At 35.8% G+C, this 23,672-nt stretch overlaps 1 protein-coding gene across 1 annotated transcript in view; it reads right to left on the bottom strand.

Moving 5' to 3' along the window:
- Window positions 1-1,477: 1,477 nt before the first annotated feature.
- TMEM47 (transmembrane protein 47) overlaps window positions 1,478-23,672 on the bottom strand; it is a 29,225-nt gene continuing 7,030 nt past the window's right edge. Inside the window, exons 2-3 of the mRNA XM_082864781.1 lie at window positions 14,895-15,035; window positions 1,478-4,873 (exon numbers count right to left, since the gene is read on the bottom strand). Coding sequence (XP_082720907.1) covers window positions 4,695-4,873; window positions 14,895-15,035 — 320 coding nt within the window. The 3' untranslated portion in view covers window positions 1,478-4,694. The remainder of the gene's footprint in view (window positions 4,874-14,894; window positions 15,036-23,672) is intronic.

Genomic DNA, 23,672 nt, shown 5'->3' on the forward strand with positions numbered 1-23,672 from the left:
TTGTGTTCCCAATACTTGACACAGAAGTTATTCAAGTTAAATTATTCAAATAAATTAGTGCTTCCTGTGAAAATACTAAGCGCTTAATTCTCATTTTTATTTGCTCCTTTAATCTTATCTCATTTAAGGTTGCACTTCTGAAAAGCTATTAATAGAAGGTCGTAACATGAAAATTTGACCAATAAATTAAAAATCCAGGTATTCAGTGGATTATTCTACAGAATACAAAATAATTTCGCTATCAGTTAATTTTTCTAACCAAAATGACTTAAAGACCACCAAAATGGAACATTGTGTTGACAAAGCATGGGCCTGACTTAATAAAACAAATCACAAACTGACTATATGGCCACTATGGCAAAGCAAATTAAAATTGTTTTCCTGTTTCCTGTTCACAATGAGATATCTGAAGGCAATGGATTTTCCCTTGTCTAATCCTAGTGAAGTTATCTCTCCATGTCTTCCAAATTCAGAGAAACTGGGTCATGGATAATTACCAGGCAGGACATGACTGTAAAGGTGTTTTGCCTGTGAGAATTCTGTATGAAAATGAAAGTACCTTATACTGAAAATATAATACATCAAATGAATGATGCTGCTCCATCGAATTAGAATAAGGTCATTGAAAAGGAAAATTTCTACGATAGAAAATTTGTGAAAATGTTAGAATTCATAACTTAAATGTGCATACTTTTGAACATCTGATATTAAATACCTCATAGATTTATGAATGATTTACAATATTTTTTCAGCAGAAAAATATACTGTGAACCTGTCAAGATTTGAGCGTTCATGAGAAATGAAAGGCATGACAAAAAATATATATTTTATATTCAAACTGATTTTATCAACACAAGAAAATTTGCTCAATTATATATGGCTCTATTTCTACCTTCCAGAAAATTTTCTGACAATCATACAAGTGAATTTTTTGCTCTAATATATATTTCTTTCCAAGTATACTTAACATTTATCTAATACACAAAGGGTGATGGGAAATTTGGACTTTATGAATTTCTACACATACACATATGCACATTGAAAATTCAGTGTCTAATTAAAAAATAGAAATAATGCAGGAAAGCCTGTTTTAACATACCTTGCAACTACTGAAAACTAAACAAAAACCAAAATAGAGTATCAAACCCTTCACTACTCCTCTTTCTACTTGTGTGATTAGACAATAGGAAAAAGGAGAGCCTACACTATATCTCCTCTCTGTGCCTTTTAAGATAGAAAGTTAAAAAAGACACTTAATATTCTTTCTTTTATTGTTCATATAACTCAGCTGCAGAAGATAGAAAGGATTTGAAACAAAATATAGTTAAAAAATTTTTTACACAAAATGAACATGTCATATCAAGCTATGTTTTCTAAATAACATATACTTTATAAAAGAGAAAATGAACTGAAGACATGTAATTTAGAAACCTGTTAAAGAGTCCACACAGTAGAGAAGACACAAAGTCAAACCACATCAGTGAAGCCACTTTTATTTTTATTTTTTCCACATAGATAACTTCATGTCAGCTACAAAAATCATGAAATTAAGAACTGATCGTGAAACTGCAAACTCAAAACCACTGGAGTGATAAACAGGTTCCCCCCAGAGGACTGTTAAAAAAACAATAACCAGAATAGCATGAATTCATATTTAAGTATTAAACATGTCATATATTTTAAAATAATAAATATATAACAGCAGTAGAGAAACTAATAGCATAAACAGCATGGAGTATATTTTATTTTTTAAGACAGATGAAATTTCTAGGCACAGTTTTAGGCATTAAAGAGGACACAGAGGCATAGGTTAGTGTGCGCTGCTCTGTACAAAAATACAGTCTGAATAAATTACATTGCTAGCCATACAATTAGACGTCACTTACCAGTCAGTTCATTGCATGTTTAATAATATACAGGTACATGCTAATCCATATATATCATTTATATTTCAAACACATAGGTCTCTCTATATTTATGTCTTTAAAATTTACATGTTGAACTTACAAAAAGCTAAATTGTTGTGCAAGAAATCCAAATAACTAGCCCTGCTGAGTACTTTATGCTATATGTATGTATGTATATATCTCTCTCTCTCTCTAAGATAAACAATGGGATTGTAGTTAATAGTTTGGCTTGTAAGAAAACATTAAACAAACCTAAAGCTGCAAAGACATAATGTTATTGTGAGTGAAAAATTCACTTGTGTTGATTCTGATAGACAAAACAGTATTTTGGATGAGCAATGACAACTTTCATGTTATATTGAACTTGTTAGTAATGAAACACTTTCAAATATTAGTGATGGTAGAAATATAGCATAGGGCTCTTCACTGGGAAGGGGAAAAAAGTTATATAAGAAATCTACTTCTCAGTAAACAGCAAATATGTGTGCCTTAGCTTATACTATATTCTGTCACTTTCCAGCTTTTCATATTGACAGAGAATGAAAACTTTGTAAGACTCAAGATATGATATTGTTCTAACAGCACACTGCATCCTCTACTAGGACTAAGAAAAGTGCCTCATTGATGTCAGCACCAAAGTACTGTTTGTCCATTATTCAGGAATAAAGAGATTCTCTCCCAGTAAAGAGTGTTTAGTAGCTGAAATCCCTTTCCAACAAATACCGTTATTTCTCATGCTGCTCTGATAATATGCAATTAACAGCAAGATAGTCTGGCCCAGATTTTACTATTTCTCAAGAAAATTGCTTCAAAAGATTCTATAATAGTAATATCTTTCCGGAAAATTTCCACTCATAGTTTCTTATGATTCTATACAGAATTATATACTTTTATAAAGGTTTCTCTCTAGGATGCATTTAATCATTTTTGTCTGTCATCGCTAAAATAAGAATAAGCCTGGTTTTTCAAATTTACTTTGTGATTCCATAGAAAAGTCACAAGATAAGAGGGTTTTTTTAAGCCTTTGAATAATAAAATAGTTTTGTTTTTTTCCTGTTGTTTTGGCAACAGTTCTTAAGACAAGCTGAAAGCAGAACTCTGCTTTGGGAGGTAAAGCAAATTATTAAATACTATTGATGTGGTCCTGCTCTTAACAGATTTTGCAATATAACAGAACACAGGTACATTTTAAATGATTTCTCCAATGCTTCTTTCTGCAAGAGGGCCAAATAGTGTCTTTGTTAACAAAAATAATTATTTATAATTTTTATATTAGAACTGTATATTTGATATAAAAATATGTTTACAATTAAACTAACCAAATTTGTATATTAAACAGGATTAACACAAGTTTGCAGTGTAAGACTCGTTGCAAGCTTATTCCCTATTATTGATAGTTCCTTCCATTTGACCAGTCAATAAATGATTCCCTTACTATAAATCCATCATAATTGTGTGCACAAATCAGTTAGCCCATTAGTTAACTTCAGAGGACCAGGTGATAACCAGATGAATTCTACTCCTCTATTGACATTTAGACATTTATATAAATCTATCACTATTCCTTTATTTTTTAATGAAGACATTTAAAATACTTGGGAAAAAAGCAGCCTTCTATTTTAATGAATTTTAAACAAAATGATCATCCTAATTGCTACTCTCTTTTGAACTACAGGGCTTACAGAAGAATCATTAATTTTCAGATTAACACCATTTCAGTTTTTCTTCTTATACAATTCTATTAACACTTTCCAGTGAAACAGTAGAGAACATAGAGCAAAAGCTTTAGGGTATATGCACTTTTGTATGGTAAATAAGTGTGAATACCGATCTAAGCCTCTTAAAAATGTGTACAAGGTTAGTGTTCAAATCACTTCACTAGAGCAAACATTTATTTTATGTGCAAAAGGCAAATGCATGTGTAGGGCTAGGGAATAACTTATTACCATTTATACTAATGGTTCACCTTCTATAAAAATATTTAAGCTTGTTACATATGCACAACTGTTTGCTGTAATGTTTGGTAAGTGATTTAAAGGGTACTTAGGACAAAAGCAACTCATGCATATTTCTTTCTAGTTGCCCCAAGGAAAGTAGAGACTCAATTTTTCCTCATTCTAGATATGGCTGAGGCAAAATTTCTAACCACATAATGAAAAGCACATGTCTCCAAGTCTTGACTTCCTTCCCAGGGAGATGCTGATTGCCAAAGCATAACCTCCCTTTAAAACAAGTATTCTTGAAGGTGGAATATGTATCATTAACCAGTTACATTCAGAACCCCCATTAGATGCTGAAGGGAAGTTCACTTTTCAAGAGTTCACTCAAGCAAATAACCAACGGCCAATGTAGTCACTGGGTGGGATAAGCAGGCGATAAGGACTCTAACAGAGGAATCCTTGTCAGCACAATGGAGCTTCTAAACGTTGCTTATGCCAGCTGCTCCCCTGCAGGCAATAGAAGATTCAGGCATTTCTCATTCCAACTAGTTTCTCACAATGGTTGCTGTCATATAGACCCTTCACTTGTCAAGAAAAGTGACATGAACATATTGGAAGTTTGCAGCATTTGCCTATGTCTAATCAGCTCTCTTAATTTGTGCAGGTCCCTAAAATGGATGTAAAAGCTGGTTATGATGTTGACAGCCAAAAGGCAAAAGATATTAAATCAACTGAGCAAACTGCTTGATGCTCCACAAGTGTTTTAGAAAATAGTGACTTAGAAAAGATGCAGATGTAATCCTTTTGTTGGATGGTTGATTTTTTTTAAAATTTTAGACTATTGGTTCTAGTAGTAGTCTTCGTAGTTCTTAGGGTTCAGGCAATAAAGGATGGCACCCCCAAACGAAAATATAGTTGCACCCCAGGCCAAGCCATAACCCCAATTGAACTCATGGTAAATTTTCAAGCTCACAGTTTCAATGAACTTGATTGGGTAAAGGACCAGGCTGCAAACCTGTAAAACAACTAAAAAAAAAGCAAATCAAAATTAGGAAAATGTTATTTACAGGAAATAAAATGATATACAAATATACATATGTATGAGAATTACACTTTAATCAAATAAACAAAAAAGCCAAAAAATTTGAAGCATTGCTTATTCTAGATGGTACACTTTAAAATATTGACAACTTTTTCTGTTTAACACTATTTCACAGTACAGTAAGAATTACTCTATTAATAATTAGCAAATCACTATAATAGTATTTGATGAAATAATTAGTGTAATATAATTTATATGAGCATACAAAATAATGGTTCTCACTTTACAAACACATATATAATTATCACTATTATGGCAAGTAGTACTAGTTTAGCTAAACTGTTTCACTATACAACACCTGTAAATAGCTTCCCAAGAATAGTGACCCCAAATAGCAGCTAAAAACCCTTGTTATTTATTTATACTCTTGAGAAATTGGGGACTTTGAATTCATCTGTACTGATGAAACTGGTGTACCTGTGATTCAAGATGTGCTTTTGTTGCTGTCACTTCTCAATATCATCTAACTCAGCCCAATATTCCAAGTCCTACCTTGATGTCCTTACTCTGATCAAAAACTATTTTTATTCTTTTCTTTTCATCCAGTCCATACCTCTCATCTTTTAAAATGGGTTCAAAAGTCATCTTTGTCAAGAAGCCACACCAAGTTACACCCTTATTAGATATAACAGGTATAAATATATTATATATTTATTCCTCACCTACTTTCAAAAAAGAATTAAGTCTATGAAGGCATGGGAGGTAATCGTACTAGAAAACCTAAGTTAATGATGTCTACCAAAATAGGGCACAAAACTTAGCTCTTACTTCTTAGTTAAATCTTAGTTCTTAGGCAGGGCTAAAGGGGAAATGTGATGAGTCATACTTAATAAAATAAAAGAAACCAGTTAATCGGGAAGGGGGAGGTGCTTTTTAAAAAAATATCTAAAATGCAGTCGGTATTTATCCAGTGGATATTTATATGGGAGACACTGGATTATATATGAGGTGATGTCTTCCATTCAAAATCATAACTTTCTATTGGATCAACTATTATATAATTTCTTTTTCTTTTTTTTGGCCACGCCGCACGGTTTGTGGGATCCCCGACCAGGGATTGAACCCATGCCCCCTGCAGTGGAAGCACAGAGTCCTAACCACTGGACCACCAGGGAATTCCCTTCTATTTTATTTAAATCAATTTAATGAGAATTTATGGGATGCATCTGCCTTATTCTCTACTATATGATGGCTTCCACCCTCAAGAGACAATCTTCACCCTGAAAAATCTGAGATATAGTAATATGTGACAGGGATTGGCAAACTACCAAATCTGGCCTGCTTTTTGTTTTTGAAAAAAAGTTATACTGGAACACAGCCAGGCTCATTCATTTATGTACTGTTCACACTACCATGGCACAGTTGAGTAGCTGCAACAGAAACCATGTGGCTCACAAAGCCAGAAGTATTTACTATCTGGCCTTTTATAAAAAAAAAAAGTTTACCAACCCCTGATATATAACGTAAATTTTGGGTTAAAATAATTATTATTTAACTCATCTTAAAAATACCATAAATTCCAAAAATGTGAATGATTAAGGTGTAGGAGACAAGAATAAACTTTAACACAGTAAAAATGATACAGCTTATTACATTTTTTGAAAACAGCAAGAGGATGGATAGTGTGTTTAATTAAACTGGAATTTCCTGCTTTAAAATCTACTCTCATCTATTCTCAGTACCTGTAAAATATCATTAATACCAATATGACTAATGTTCCTAGAAAGTCTACATTAACAGTCATCTATCTCTGGCATAAGACTGATGAACTACAGAAAACTCATGAGGGGGCATGATTCCTCAAAATTATTACTTTTGATAACGCTCAGACTAGGGGTGAAATGACCTTTCTGGAAGCTGATATAAGAATTCCAAACATTTTTGCCATGTAGCTCAACACTGCTCTGGGCCAGCACTAGCCTACCATACTTCCACATTACTACTGACAGTGGATGGATAAGTAGGTCCATATAACAGGAGAATCTCTCAACATTCAAAACAGAAATCACACGTTGTTTATAGTTTAAAAATCTCAGAAAAAGTTTTAAGTCGTTGTTAGAACAATTAACAGCATATTATATAATCCACACTTCTATTTCCAGCCAGTAAGTGCTAAATGTGTATTAATTTAAAAACTGGCTGGCTCTGTGCCTTTGTGATGGAAAGGGTGCTTTCATGTTTTAAATGTCTTAAAACTAACAAGAAGTCAATTACTATCAACCATGAACTACAGAAAAAAAAAAATCCAAAGTTACTAAGTAAATTAAAAAGAAAAGCATTTTTCTCCTTTGGTTTCTATACTCTGGTCACTAGTCAAATCATGACTGATCTTGCCAGGATATGATTGAAATATGAATGTGAATTAGAAACAGTAAAATTCATTTACTCATTCAACAAATACTTGAATGTTTCTAAAGTGACACAGTTTAAGGCACTGGTAACACAAGTTGCTACCCTCATGGCTAGGCACACCATTATCAGTAAATAAATATAGAATACGGCAGGTATTGCTAAGAGACGTGAAAATACAAGAAAGCAAGAAAACAAGACAGAGGGATGCAGGCTGCTCTTTTAGATGAGAGCTGAAGAAGGCCTCTCTGGGGAGGAGTCATTAAAGCACAGACCTGAATGAAGTGAGGGGTGTAGGTCAATGTAGTGGGAAGTGAGCGATCTTGGGTAGAGGGCACAGGCAGTGCAAAACTGATGCAGGAGCACACTGGGTACAGTGGAACATCAGTAAGGATGCTGTGGATGCAGTACAGCGGTACAGAGAGCAAGGAAGGGAACAGCATGAGATGAGATAGAAAAGACAGCCAGAGGCTCATTCAGGAATGGCCTTGTGAACCATGGTCAGGGGTCTGGATTTCATTCTAAATGTGATGAGCAACTGCAAGAGGAATGTGAACAGAGAAGTAAAAACTGATCTGAATTATATTCTAAAAGGATTATACTGCTTCTTTTGTGAATCAGCCAGTTCCTGGAGTGAGGTGTTCACCTATCCTGCTTTTAATATTCATTCAATGTGTTTTATTTAGCAAATATTTGGTCTTCATGGTATAATATAATGATATAGTTTCCCTCTAGTGGGAAAAGTAGAAACACGACTCCATTAGGCTCCATTGGCTTCCTTCTCTCTCTTGAGCAGCTTTCTTAGAGATGGAACTTTATTGTGTTGTTTGCCAGATGAAAATAACCCTAAAATGCTTTATGCTTCTGAATTATTTTAATCCCTTTGGAATCACTGAGAAAAATGCATGTAATAGCAAAATTGAGAAAAAAATATAATCTTGCATTTGTAAATAATTTTCTTCATTTAATATAACATATAGATGCAGGTTAAAATGTTTCCTTGCCTTTCACAGATGCTGCAAAGGAAACTAACAAACACACCTAGAGTCCAGAACTCAAGAAAATAACACCATACTATGTTTCTACTTTACCACCAATCGATGAAACATAACAGGCATTGGCTGTGGTATTTTCTATGCTCTATCTCAGAGGCATAAGTAAAGTTGTATAGCGTTTTAGAATTTGAAGGGAATTTGAGGTTCATTTTATTCCCCCTCCCTACTTTTTGGAAAAGAGGCAACAAAACTACCAGCCATGAAATTGTGCAGACAGAAACATGACAAGAACTTAGAGGTTCTTGTGTTATTTCTAGTTTTCTTTAAGGGGATATTTTTCAATGTTTTCAATATTGAAATATTCAAAATATTCAATATTCAAATAGTCAATATTTTCTAACATGGGGATATTTCAATATTTCAACAAACATTTATTGGATGCCCACTGCATTCTAGGTGAAAGAGGTAAGACAGATAGGACACGGCCCTTGTCCTCTGATATTTCATACTCTATCGTGGAGACAGACACACAGATACAAACAAATGTGTTCAACAGTAGTAGTAGAGGCATGTTCACTTATAATCCATTCATCATGTTTATTGAGCTCTAATGATATTCCAAGTACCACTTCTGCCTGCAGAAAGAAGGGAGGGCTTCAGAGACGAAGCACTATTTGAACTGGTTCTTGAAGGATGGACAGTACTCGGTCAGAAGAGAAACATGAAAATACCTCTAGGAAGAAGAAGCAGTTTCCATAAAGCTTGGAGATATAAAAGGCTGTGCCCATAGAAAATTCACATGGGTAGAATGAAGGGCACAGTCACATGGAGATGTTTGGTTTAAACTATAAAAGACTTATTAGCATGTCATAAAAATACAGACTGGTTTCTATAGGGAGACATTTCAGAGGTTATTTGAATTGTAGATGCTGTTGGTACCCTTTCCATATACTCTCATCCTCATAATTTCAGTATATGTCAGCCTGACTTTCGATTGTCAGCACCTGCACTTCTTTGCCTGACTTTTCCTCTGGCCACAAAAGCTACTTTGCCTGACTCCGAGGCAGGTACAGTGTTCTGGGAAATTACCATTGCTGTTTCCCCATCATCACCAACAGCCCTTACCAATGACTATCAGCATTTGCTTTATAAATACTCCAATTCCCTAGTCCTTCCAGTGAGGTAACTCTGAGGGGTGTGTTCTGCACTGGTTTCCAAAATTTTTCCAGGAAGATTAAGCTCCAGGTGCTTACAGTGACCACTGGTTTGATAATGTACTCTTTATTGGCTGCCTTCTCTTCCCTGTCTCACTTTCTTTCCATATCCCTTCTTTTACCTCCCAGATTAAGTACTTGCACTTGATTCCTTGCTTCAGATTCTGCCTCTGGGGAAACCAAAGGAACAAGTGACAAGACCAGATTTGTATTTCAGAACTACATCTCATGTGTTTGTATGCAAGACAGCCTAAAAGGGAGGAGACTGGAGGAGGACAGGCCCCTAGGAGGTTAGTCAGTGCATGGATTCCTGTGCACAGTGATGACTAAGGTAACATCAGTGGGAAAGGTCAGGGAAAGTAAAGACTATCAAAGAAAAACTGAGTAACTGGATTCCAGGAAAGGGAAAGGAAGGAGTCACATAGACAGTTTAACTCAGACGTTACCACAGAAAAATAAATTAGGGGGAAGTTCAAATTTGGGAACTGAGATGTTGCACTTGAGGAAGAGTTATATCCTCAACTAACTCAGTAATGGTGGTGTATAAAAAGAAACTACAGACTTAGAAGATAATTTAAAGACAGAATTGATAGGACTATCCAGCCAAGTCCCCTAAATATCAAATTTACATAAAGGAAACAATATTTGTAGAATAAAAAACATTTGCCCATGAAAGGTTAACATGAAGCTATCAATTTCTCTCCTTTTTAATTTAATCTATAACTACTTAAAATTAAGCAGTACATATGAAATGAATTTTGATGGTGATACTGTAAACTGTTCTAACCAAAGGGTAGTTTGATATGGATAAAGATCTGTGAATAGAACTCCTTTTTAGTTTGAAATATAAGCTGGACACTGATTTTTCTGTCAAAATCTAGACTTGAAATACCTCCAGCCATCTCCTTGTGCCTGACAGGATGGAGAGGAGGGCTACAATACACAAGCCTCTAATCAGAGATGGAAAGCAGGTGCAGGACCCCCTCCCAAAATATCCCCATTCTGCATAAATAATCATTTAGAGGAGGCTTTCTGCAGATATAACAGAAAGGAACATCCTCAATAATACAATTAGTGGGGATTCTGTCATTTAAAATCTGAATTATGAAAGACTCAGATTTTTCTGCAACTTGTCTTAAAGGCCATGGGGGAGAAAAAGGAAACAATCATCCTAAGTCCTAGTGGGGCATAAAAAGATCTGCAAAACCATACAATAAGAGAAAAGGACCCAGAAAAAGGCAACCCCTCTAATTTCACCAAGTCTTTAGTGAGAACTAGATGTCAGGTATCAGAATCTCCTCATGCATTATCTGTCATTGTCAGTTACACAATAAAAAACATGCTATAGTCAACTGTACTGGACATGTGCACAGTTTTCATGATGTACTATGTTTCAGTCATGCTGTACTGATCAGTTTGTGGTCTTTGTGACACCTTGAGTTGCTGCCATCCTTCAGGTGTTGCTCCCAAGAGATGGAGTAACTGGAGTTACAGGATGGACTCCAACTGCAGTACACAGTTGGCAGCTGAATTAAAAATTCAAGGCTGGGGCTTCCCTGGTGGCGCAGTGTTTGGGAGTCCGCCTGCTGATGCAGGGGACACGGGTTGGTGCCCCGGTCCAGGAAGATCCCACATGCCGCGGAGCGGCTGAGCCCGTGAGCCATGGCCGCTGGGCCTGAGCGCCCGGAGCCTATGCTCTGCAACGGGAGAGTCCACAACAGTGAGAGGCCCGCGTACCGCAAAAAAAAAAAAAAAAAAAAAAAAAATTCAAGGCTGATTCGGCTTTTATTTTTCTATGTGTTATATGTACCCAAGTACAGATAACTCCTGAAACCTCACTTGGGCTCTCAAATTAGAGAGCTGCCCTGAATTGAAACCCTGGCTCTGCAACTTACTAGCTGGACAACACCAGACAATTACTTAACCTTTCTGAGGCTGCTTCTTCACTGATAATATGAGGAAAATAAATACCTAATCTTAAGACTGTTATAGCAGAGATAGCAGTGTGCTACAGGTCTAGCAGTATGACACATGGTAGGTGCTCAGTTAATTATTATTATCATCAACAGTATCATTATAGATAACATCTTATTCTGAAGTCTAAATTTGTAGGACCGAAGGTAGAAGAGTTGTGGAACATAGGACAATGTTTTAGATGGGTTGCAGCGATGGCTGCCTCTTAGATCTTCTAGCAATTATTCAAGCAGGTAGCAAACCCACCCTAAATCAAAGACCTCAGAGAAAAAGAGAAGACAAGAAAACCTCTGGCTGGCTGTGTTTATAAGACTTAATCATCAGCTTTTAGTAAAAACCCTTTAAGAGTATATTATCTAACACCAAGATAGTGAAGTTGCATACTATAGGCACCCAACATACATTTGTTAAATAAATGAATGAAAATATGGATATATGAAAAATAATCTTTACAACTGTTACTTTTTTGAGCTGTTTTGGTCTTAGATTTGTGGTCACAGGGAATTGGCTGCTTCATAAATTGCCAACAGAGAAATGGTTTAAGAAAAAACAAATTACAGTTAGCTAGCTGTTTTCATGCCTGTTTTTCCCTATCAGATTATAAACCACATTCCTCAGTCTTCTTTCCGTCATTCACTCAGCTATTTACTGAGTGCCCCAGAGTACCAGGCACTGCATATGGTACTGAATTAATGATGTAGTTCTGCGTAGAAATGTTTCCAAGTGGTAGTGCTATGTCTGTTTTGATTTTATGTACTGCAAGTTTCAGCAGAAGCAAAAAAAAAAAGAATATTTCTTAGTTGAGATAAGTATCATTCCCTATGTGTGTGAATACCAAGATAAAGCCTAATATTATTTGGAGAAGAAAATATTGTGAGAAAAGTGGAGAAATACAGACCATTTTCAAGCAGACCAGGATGAGTAAAAAGGGAAAATAGTCCCAAATACACATTTACAAAGAATCACTAAACTGGTGAGACAAGCCAACCACTCGAATAAGTATGTTTCCTAAGAAGCAAGCAAGATAAACAACCATGATTTTTAGCTAGCATTGTTTCAAGTAGGCAGATTTTCCAACTTTGTTAATCTTACATCCAAATCATAAATGGATTATTATGTTTAATAAATATCTTTTCCAGAAGTCAGCTACAGGCAACTCTTTAATGGCTTTTGCAGATGGGAGAGAGAAATTTTTTCATGACATGTTTCAAATAACCAGTAAGTTTTACCTTGCTTATATGCAAAGTGAACGCTAAACTAATGGTTATTTCAAGAAAAGCTTCCATAAGCAGTCTCAAAAGAGAATGAGTAAAATTAAATCTCAGCACATGTACAGTTTTAAAATGTAGCAGTATAATGCTCATTTTCGGTCTCGGCAGGTAGAATAATACTGTATGAATGTTGCTTTAGGGATTCGTCTCGTTATTTTATAATTTACTAATATTTGTGGCAGCGAGAGTTAAATCAAAATCTTTTTTTGACCAAATCCATTACCTTTAACTTATACTCATTTACAATATGTTTTCTGTTACAACCAGTGCTTATTTTCACATTTTCACAAATTTTGCTATACTTGGGAAAAACTATAGAACTTTTTAAGAAAAAACTGGAACTTCCAGTTATTTCTGTAAGAATGTTTATAATAGGTGCTTTAAACAACAGATTTCTTTATAGATTCTGCATATGCCATTATAGAGTAAGTTAAAGGCTAAATGGGATAGTAACTAGGTAGCACAATAATAATGGATATTTATAAGAGAATGTCTAGACTATCTCTATATCTTCATAAATCAGAAATATGAGTATTCTAAAAATTATTCAAAACATAATTCCAGTTTTAAAGAACTGTATATCATTTCAGAACAATTTATCAAGAAATTCTATTATAATTGACTCTAATCACTATGTTAATAAATCCTAGCTGCAAAGATAAACTTATACTATAATTAAAATATCTAAGTTATTTCATTGTAAAAATAGGAAAAGAGCCGTGGCAAATCCATGAACTGAGAAATAAGCTGCAGAATGATGGAATCTTTAGGAGAATCTTCATGTTATACTAAATGATTCACAATAGAGACCTTTATTACATGAGATCAACAATATAATGATATTGTGGCCACCGCCTAAGACTTCAAAATATTTTTTGTAATAGTGTTTTCTACTCTATTAGAAAGTATCTGTCATGCTATTTAGCCAGTTTTATAGGTGTCTCAATATAATGTCCAGTCCATAATAGGTACCCAATAAAGAGTGAATGAATGAATGAGGGATCCAGTAGTGAATGAACCACCCGTTTAGGATTCAGTAGCCTCCTAGCCCCAGGTCCACCAGTAACTACTATGTGATCTTGAGCACATCACTTAAGAGATTTTAATTAGATCTATTTCTACATTCTTTCAGCCCTGTGGACCGTTATTTTTATGACCCTTGCATTCTGACCAGTCTTCATGGGTATAAGAAGATGAACACAAACAGCAGGGGGCAGCAGAACACTTCTGATTTTATAATTTTAGACCAAATGACCCTTCAAATCCTGAGAAATTTCATCTATTCCCATCTTTAAACAGCTTTAAAAAATCCATCTAACAGGCTAGATGGTTCTCTCAGTGTCTTCATTGTTGACAGTCACAGGGGCTTATTTTGCAGTCTTCAAATCAGATATGACTGACAGGATAAATTGAAGGCACCAACAAGAATATTTCAGTTTCAGTCATTTATAAGAATATTTAAGGAGATCCTTATAAATGAAACTTAAACTCATATCAAATAATGTACTGGGCTTTTAGTCTTATAAGCCCCTTTTCTAAATAGCTCCCTGACTTTTAGTAAAAGTTCCATTTTACCTGGGTTGATATTTTAATCCAAGCTGTGCTTCATAGAAAGATGGGTTGCTAAATTAATGAATATGCCATTGAACTCAAACGATTGAGTTGTCTGACGGGTCACATTAAACATTATGATTTTTCAGTATAACCATGTTTATTTCAAAACAGATTTATACCTTTAAGAGTACACATATTGGAATTTTTTTTCAGGTTTATGTCAGAAAAAAACAATTTTGCCTTAAGATCACCAAGGGGGCAGTAAAAGGAGGAAGAAAATACTGGATGTGAAGAAAGACTGTTGGTAAACACATCTGCTGCAATTCCTAAGGCAACAGCCCTTGTCAAGAGCCATTATTTATTCGTGTTTTAGTTCGAAGTTTAGAAATTGCCACTGTGCTCTGTGAAATGCTTAACACATTGAAAACTGATACTATGATAAACCTGTAGCCAATTTACCTTAAAATATAACAAATGCCTCTTGATCTGTAGGTAATACAGCAGCCACATTACTGTTTCTGCATGAGAAGGGAGGATGGTAGAAAGGTTCATGAAACTTTAATGTTTGAAAGTAATGAATATATTTACCTGCTGCAAAAAGCATGACAGCAACAGGTCTGTAGAAGCGCCTTCGAGATCCCACGCAGATGGAAATCAAACCCACCAGGAATGCAATGAGAATGATGGCAGCACCGCCCAAGAGTAAAGCCAGAGTAGCAATCTGCCAATCTGGAAAGAAAAAAGAAAGGCATTGCTTTTTTCAAGCAGTACACTATGCTCAGCCGCAGTCACCTTGCTGCAGCTAAATAGACGTGATTTTACTGCATACCAAGGATCCTTTGGGATTTGAGATGTTTTGCAACAAAAATTACTACAAATGTCCTTATTCAGAAAAGTCTCCTACACTAAGCTAAACACAGTTGGGTTTTTTTTAAAATCTTTTTTATCCATGTACCCAAATCTCACTTATCCTTCTAGACCCACCTTGAAATCTTCGCTAAGCACAGTTTTTAGACCACAGGTTTGCCATACTTTTCTTCCAAGGACTCTATTAAGCATTCATGCTAAATTGGTGCCCCCTGCACAACCTATTGTCATTATTATTATTATTTAATTTTCTATTGAACTGTAAAGTTCACAAATCATAAGTATAGAAAGTAGAGGACTTGATTTACACACCCACGTAACCACCACCCAGATTAAGATAGAGAACATTTCTATCACCCAGAAAGTTCCCTCATGCCCCTCCCGAGTCAATTATCACCCTTCTACCCAGGCTACAAACCAACATTATTTACGTATTAGATTTGCCTTTTCTTAAACTTTATATAAATGGTATCAATTCTTTGATGTCTGGCTTTTAAGTCTGTATTTATTTTCTGTCTGGCTTTTATGTCTCTGATATTCAACCACGTTGATGCATGTGGCTGTAGTACATACTCTTTTTTTTATTGCTGTGCTTTCTTAGAAAGCCTTCCTTTGCACACACACACGAAAAACCCAACTTTTTAATTGCCTTTCTCTCCCTCCCCCGCCCCCAACTAAAACAACTCCCCCAGCAAATTAGCATCAGGAAGATTTGTTGTTTGTTTTTTCCTCTTCTCTTTCCTTTCATTCTAATCTTACTGTTGTATTTACCACCATAGGGATGGTTTCTGAAAGTAAGTATTCCCAGGGTGCCAGAATGGACTCTAAGTGGCTCCTTGGCTCCTTTCTTCATTCACACGCGTTAACAGTAAGCATATACTAACCACTTACTGTGTGCAGGCTTCTGTACAGATACTTTGAGTCTCCCATGCCCTGAATGAAACCGAAACCTCACTGAAATGTATTTGTTATTTCTTATAAAATAAAGATTTAGAAAGAGTATGACACAAAACTGGCCCATTTTCCATTTTATAAGAGTAGAATGTTCTCTAAGAAGTAAAGTGAATATATAAAAGCACTATCCAGCTTAGGAAGCATCACAGAAAATGACACTGTGGAGAACATTCTTTCGTGGGTTTTGTTTCAAAGTCCCAGGCTGCCTCTTCTGGTCCTCACTTTAATGTATGTGCAAGAAATAAAAATAGACTTTAACCCATGGTTAAATTGCAATGCAGTGTATCCAAAGTCAAGAACTCATGATATTTTGATGCTGCACTCTGAAATTATCCCTCCAGACAGCTCCCAAAGTGCACTCTTTACCACTGCAGGATAAGGGACAAGTAGAGGAACCTACAATACCCTAAGATTTCCTTCTTTTATTCACACTTGTATAACCCTGCCTCAAGCATCCTCTTCCACATCCTCTCCTCCTAATAAATTCTGGAAATACAGCTGGCACTGAACTAGAACTCGCACAGCATTCAATAAACAAACAAACAAGGGAGAAAACAGAACAAGTCCATACTCCTTAAAATATAAAGATGAATCACAAGAAAGTGGAGAGCATTTTTTTATGCCATCTGTTTGTAACAAAGCAATATAACTTCAAACAAAAGTATATCTGGCTTTCAACTAGAGTTTAAAAGGATAGCCATACTGTGGGTTTTTTTTTTGTTGTTGTTCCATAAAAGCATGTAGCTTTGAATTAAAAAAACAAAAGAACAATCCTTACATTTGGAAGTCTCTAAATTTTTTTGAAAAAGTTTATGCATAGCACAATTTTATTGCACTTTAACATAATAAAAATCCTTCTGAAAAGTTATAAGTTGACATTTCTGAATAATAAATCAAATTTTCATTATATCTAAATGTTTGAGGTACAAAAAAAAATAATAATAAAATCAATCCATCCAGACATCAATCAAATTCCTGGAGGCTTTAAGAGCCAATGCTGAACATTTTCTTGTTGGAGTATTACTTTCATAAAATGAGTATTGCTTTTAGCAACTTACTCCAATTTATTTTAAATGAATAAGAATTTTGAAAGTATCAATTTTGTTTAAATCAAGATACAACTTATTCACTCACTTTAAAAATATCTTAAAAATAAAAGCACAAGATTGCTTTTTTCCAATCAGCTCTTTCACATAGCCCAAAAGGCATAAAATGCCATACATTTGACTATTTCTACTTTTCAATCCAAAATAAAACAGGAATTTTGATCTATTTTCTCTACTTTAAATATCCTCAAAGAATAGCTAAAATATATGTATTTATTTGCATTTTGTAAAGAACAAGACTAAGAAAAAAATTGGCAAACTTTCCCTCTAAAGGGCCAGATATTAAATATTTTCGGCTTTGTGAGTCATGGTCTCTGTTGCAACTACTCAAGTCTGCCGTGTTGTGTGAAAACAGCCCTAGGCAGTATGTAAATAAAAGGAGCATGGTTGTGTCCCAATAAAACTTTATCTACAAAAACAAGTGGTGGTCTGTCAGGCAATAGTTTGCTGACCCCTGGTCTATACCTCATCTGTATCTATATCTATATCTATATCTATATCTATCTATCTGTCTATCATCTATCTATTGATTGATTGATAGAATGTGGTTTTTTTTAATTAATTTATTTATTTTTGGCTGCATTGGGTCTTCGTTGCTGTGAGCGGGGGGGGGGGGGGGGGGGGGGGCTACTCTTCGTTGCAGTGCGCAGGCTTCTCATTGCAGTGGCTTCTCTTGCAGAGCATGGGCTCTAGGCACATGGGCTTCAGTAGTTGTGGCACATGGGCTCAGTAGTTGTGGCTCATGGGCTCTAGGGCACAGGCTCAGTAGTTGTGGCACACAGGCTTAGTTGCTCCTCGGCATGTGGGATCTTCCCAGACCAGGGATCAAACCCGTGTCCCCTGCACTGGCAGGGGGATTCTTAACTACTGCGCCCCGCAAGGAAGTCCTCATGTACCATTTTAAAATGTTGAATTTTCTTTTAGGTAAAGGCCTCTCAGACAATAATAATTTCATAATGAAGTCAATTTGATTAATGAGTAATACAGGAGTGGAAATTGATGCATATCCAGCATAACAATAGAAAACTGCAAAAAAAAAATCCTAATTTCACATGTTGAATTTCCTTAAAATAGTAATACTTTATTTCATACCGAAAGCCAATAAAATGCAATAGAAGCTACAGGAGAATAACAAGTATTAAAAGGGACTAGAACCTAATTAGGAGGGGAACCTCTTGTAGCAAAGGAAATAGTTCTAAAAAGTAGATGAATACAACCAGTTCTGATTTTCTTCTATATGTCCTGTATTTAATTTTAAGTATTGAGGCTGTGGCTAATGAGAAAGTCACTTTAGACATAAAGTCAAAAAGGAGCACCAGTCACCAGCATCTCCACAGTTATGATATTGCTACCCTTCCCTTTGGTCCACAACCATAGCTATGCCTGCTCAAACAGAAAAGCCATTTTATTTTCCAAGAGACTAGAATTGGGCCACATATGTCTGCCACTGTCCTGGCCAGAAGCTGGGGCTTAGACTGAAGTATTGAGGCTATATCTCTGGTGGACGGTGCCAAGTTTCGGGATTGCTGTCATTATACCCATTTGGAATGATTCACTTGGGCAGGTTGCCCAGGACCAAAGCTTTAACTCGCTGACCAGTTGAACATCAATCAGTAAGCTGAAAAAGCAGTTTGAAATGGCTACCATAGTCAAGGAGGCTCAGGGTAGTTTTCAAGGTTCAGCACTAGGCACATTGGAGCTGAGAACAGTGCACGTGGCATTGTGTCTCTTTCAGTAAACAGCAACAGAATCCACTGTCCAAATATTAGGACCTGCCTCACAGATGAGTTAAAGCCAGGGACTATGCAGATAGGTCTGATACCATTTTCCTCTTTCTTACTGAACAAGACTAGGAGATGGGGAATAAAACAAGTCAAAAATACTTTTATAGATACCTACTAATGGCCATTAAAATAATAGGCTGGGATTCATGTTTACAAAGACATGTATTTACTTATCTACCAAATGTAGATTTAACAAGAATATATACATATAAAATATTTTGCTATATACTACCGGACTCGGGCAATTTTACATTAATACTATAATAAATGACTGGAAAACTATACTTGAATCGTTTTTTCCATTAGAAGGTTTGCATGCCACAAATACTTGCTATCCCATATTCAGTGTTTGCAAAACAAAATGTCATAAAATTCTCCATTTTCAGCTCCATTTCTTCAAAAAAAATCTATTTTAAGTTCTCATAATTTGTTAATTTCTATATCAATCTTAGTCCCCCAATTTTATAGCCCTCACAGTATTTAATCAGATGAAGTGTTAAGAGTCCTTAGAGATTTATTACTCAGCATTAGTTTTATACATTTCTATAAATGATATACTGATACTGTAGTGGAGCAGTGAACGTAAACCAGCTCTACAGAACATCAGTGGCCATGGTTCTCTTTTACACACTGCAGTGCTCTGCACAAGTAAAATTGCTCATTGTTCAATGTTGGGCCACCTGATTTGAAATCTGAGTTTGGTTTCTAAGACCTGAGAGAACAAGTGATAATAGGTTTGGAGGAAATAATGTACAACCTTGGTCCATAAACTGGTTAGGTCTCAAGTGGGCTGGGAGGGATGTTTTGGATCCGGAAATGAAACCTGAAATGAGGCTGGCATAGTATCTGTCAGGTTCCACTTAAGAGTATTTTGGCAAAACTGACACAGTGACACACCGGATGCATTGGAACTGTACCTACAAAAGCCAAGGCTAAAGATAAGTATGTGCTTCCCTATGACAGCTTTCTCTAACAGAAAAAAGATAAAAGAAAAAAGGAAAAAAATAATTAAAATAAATAAATATATATAGATAAAAGACACACACACAATGTTATACTTTCCCCCGCAGCTACAGAACAAAAATTGGGCAGTCCATATGTCAAAACATCAAGTCCAACATTAATGTGCAACTCAGGAACTAAATTCAAATCCTCTTTCTAAGTATTTTTATTAGCGGGTGTCACAGTTTCCAATGTCTATAAATGCTTTAGTATTCTGCAGAATTGTGCTGACTTACTTTACAATCTAATACATGAGACTGGCCTGAAATTGCTACTGCATTATGAAAATTCTATGGGCCACATTATAACTGCCAAATTGGAGAATTCACATTCCCTTGGGGAATTCACGGTCAAAATTTACTTCCGATTTTCAGGAAAAGCAAAATCTAAATGATGATACATTTTCCACACTTTTGAGCCAAGGTCAGTGTACCACACCAGTGCCTAAAGCTTTCCTCCACCCGTCTCATTTCAAAACCTTTAACTCATCAGACACTGGCTAATTTATTTACCTCTGCAGGTATTGTTTATACGCTGAGATTAGTTCTACTGTATGTAAATCCTTGAGCACACAGTTGTTACTTCTTCTAGGAAATTAGATATAATTAAAAAGCAATGAAGAAATACATTTTTAACCTTATAAATTCAAGTCCCACAGCAGGAGTGGGTGGTACTTCCCCGAGTGTATTCTAATATTTTAATGCACAATTCTCACTATTCCTATAATTCTCATCAGAAAGTAAAATATTGATTTTCATAACTTTTATAATCACACTGAAATGTGCCAGAAAGGCACTTATATTTTTACCTTTGGATTCTCCAAAAGAATATTCACCAAAATGATATCCATAACTGCAATCAAAATCATTCACTACTCAACCTAGAAGAGTAATCTTTTCTGTCATCTTGACGCTATCTCACAAGCCATCCACAAGTTCTCCTTAAAGTTACTCTACATGTGGCAGATGAAGTGGAAAATCGGAACCATTTGTGAGTGAGTTTAAACTTAGTTTTCTTGGCTAAGTTGCATCCTGACCTAAATCCGTCAGCATTGCGTTAATTTTCCACTGTTGCATGGGATACAGACACAAGCAAAGGCAGCCAAAAGAAGAATCCGGATTCTAATTTCAATAATTAAAATGACCATCTCCTTTTTCAAACAACTAATATCAAAACTAACATTCACATGCAAACAAATATTTATGGCAAACAACTACGTCTTTCATAAAATGACAAACAGTATAGACACTGTGTACACCGAGCTGCACACAGTCAAGTGGAATGTCAGAGAAGCACCTACTATAAAACCCATGTTAAGTTGGCAACAATATGATTTAAGTCTCACTCTTTAGGCCCATTTATGGATAAAAAAATGTGTCAGAAATACAGCGCCAACCTGATTTTAAGCACATAAATTACCCCAGGTAACCATCCAAATACATAATGCAACAATTTTAATGACCAAAGTGCAGGTCAGTCTTACCAAAATTTTGGAAAATTCTGGGGGCCCAAGAGTGCCAAACAGGTTATTAATTTTCAATCCATGACAATTTCATTCAAGACTTCTGAGTTGTTTTGTGTTGATGTTTGAAGAACACACATACTTTTTTCTTTACAAATAAAGGGGCACTTTAGCTGCTTCACAGAATTCTATCACAGAAAATTTGGGGAAATGTAATTTATCATCTAAACACCGTAACATAGTGTTTTTTTCCCCAAATGAAACCATTGTATACACTGCTTAGCCAAAGCCCTGCTATTAAAGTATGTTTCAGTATTTAGACAAAAAAGAAAGACACCATCACTGCTAATGGCTGCTGTTTCTTACCAAGTATTATATTAAAGATTTCGTTAGCATTTGATGGTAACTAGTATTATCTAATGGGTACTGGTATTTCTCAATAGTAATTCCTAATCATAGTACATATATAAACTTGTGATGTGTTTGTTACATCAAACATTGTTCTTCTCTACTCTTTGGAAAAAACCTAAGAAGGTTACAATTTGGAAAACTTGGTTATTTGGAAAAACGAGAAGAAAACCCATGCCAAGACTAGGAGTGGGTGACCTGCCTCTAAGCAACTAAAAAGCTTTTGTGATGGATTTAGCGTAGCTAATAATAAAGAGCAGATGGAAGGCAGCCAGCCAGTCACCCACGATCAGTATTAAAACACCCCCCAGTAAATATGGAGGGATAAATTTGGCAAGCTAGTGCCCCCACCAGTTCCCTGTTAGCAAGCTTCTCTAGATGAGAGCCCTTCTTCTACCCCCCTGCAGAAGGTGAATTTATATTTATTTCCTCCTTTATAGTACTTCGTACATTTGTATTATTTCATTAATTTGTTTAAAAGAAACTTTCATTCATCACCTTGCTCTCACCACCAGAACGACTAGCTGATTTTGTACCAGGACAATGCTTACTCCCTGCTAGGAAATCAGTGAATATGTTTCAATGAAGTTAACTACTTGGATACATACGAGAAGATAGAAAAAGGCCTCCTGGGACATTTCTATCTCTCTTTAAGTCACCTACTAGTGCTAGGAAAAGACTCCAGGTTGCCTTCACAAAGCACTATGCATTATGATGAACATTTGGTTTCAGGACCATAAAACATGACAGAAATAAAACTCCTTCTGATGGAAATTTGAGTCCTTTTGTGGATGTGCCTTTTCATGCATAGAGAATATGTGACTCGGAGTCCCAACTTCTATTTTTTTAACATCTTTTTGCCTAATACGCATATATTTTGAAAAGACAATCAATATTTGTGACCTTATCTTGAAACATGGCTCATTAAAACTATCATTTTAAATCTCAAAACAGTTAATAAGCTGGTAGAGATAAAAATGATCTAGATATTTTTTTCCTGGTTTTCTGGAAACCATGGATGCTTCATTTTTGTAGGGGTTATTGTTTGTTTAGTTTTGTTTTGTTTTATTAATAGGAGTCTTTGGTGCCAAAGGCAAGACTACAATAGAACAGAAAATTGATGGTCTACTTATGTCTCAAAATCCCAAACAAATATAGGAGCAAAAAAGGGTAAGGAAGGTGTCCTTGTCTAATTTTCAAGGGAGATGATCCAATACTTTAAAAAGACTGGTAAGATTTAACTGTCCATGCCTTTGACATGTGAGGATGAAATTCTGCTTAAGGAAAAATCTGTCTCATAAATAAGTGTATCTTAAAAAAAAAAAATAAAGCCAGAACGCAATAATAAGTGTTTTTTGTTTTTGTTTTAATCTTTATTTTTTGGCTGTGTTGGGAATCCACTGCTGCGTGTGGGCTTTCTCTAGTTGCAGCGAGCGGGGGCTACTCTTCATTGCAGTGCGCGGGCTTCTCATTGTGGTGGCTTCTCTTGTTGTGAAGCATGGGCTCTAGGCGCGCAGGCTTCAGTAGTTGCAGCACACGGGCTCAGTAGTTGTGGCATGTGGGCTCAAGGGCGCATGGGCTTCAGTAGTTGTGGCGCGCAGGCTCAGTAATTGTGGCACATGGGCTTAGTTGCTCCGCAGCATGTGGGATCTTCCCGGACCAGGGAGCGAACCTGTGTCCCCTGCATAGGCAGGCTGATTCTTAACCACTGTGTCACCAGGGAAGTCCCCCAGAATGCAGTAATAAGTTGATAGGAAAAATCAGTCTCTTGATAAATAAATGT

The sequence above is a fragment of the Leucopleurus acutus genome (assembly GCF_964270905.1).
Source record: "Leucopleurus acutus genome assembly, chromosome: X".
NCBI lineage: Eukaryota > Metazoa > Chordata > Mammalia > Artiodactyla > Delphinidae > Leucopleurus > Leucopleurus acutus.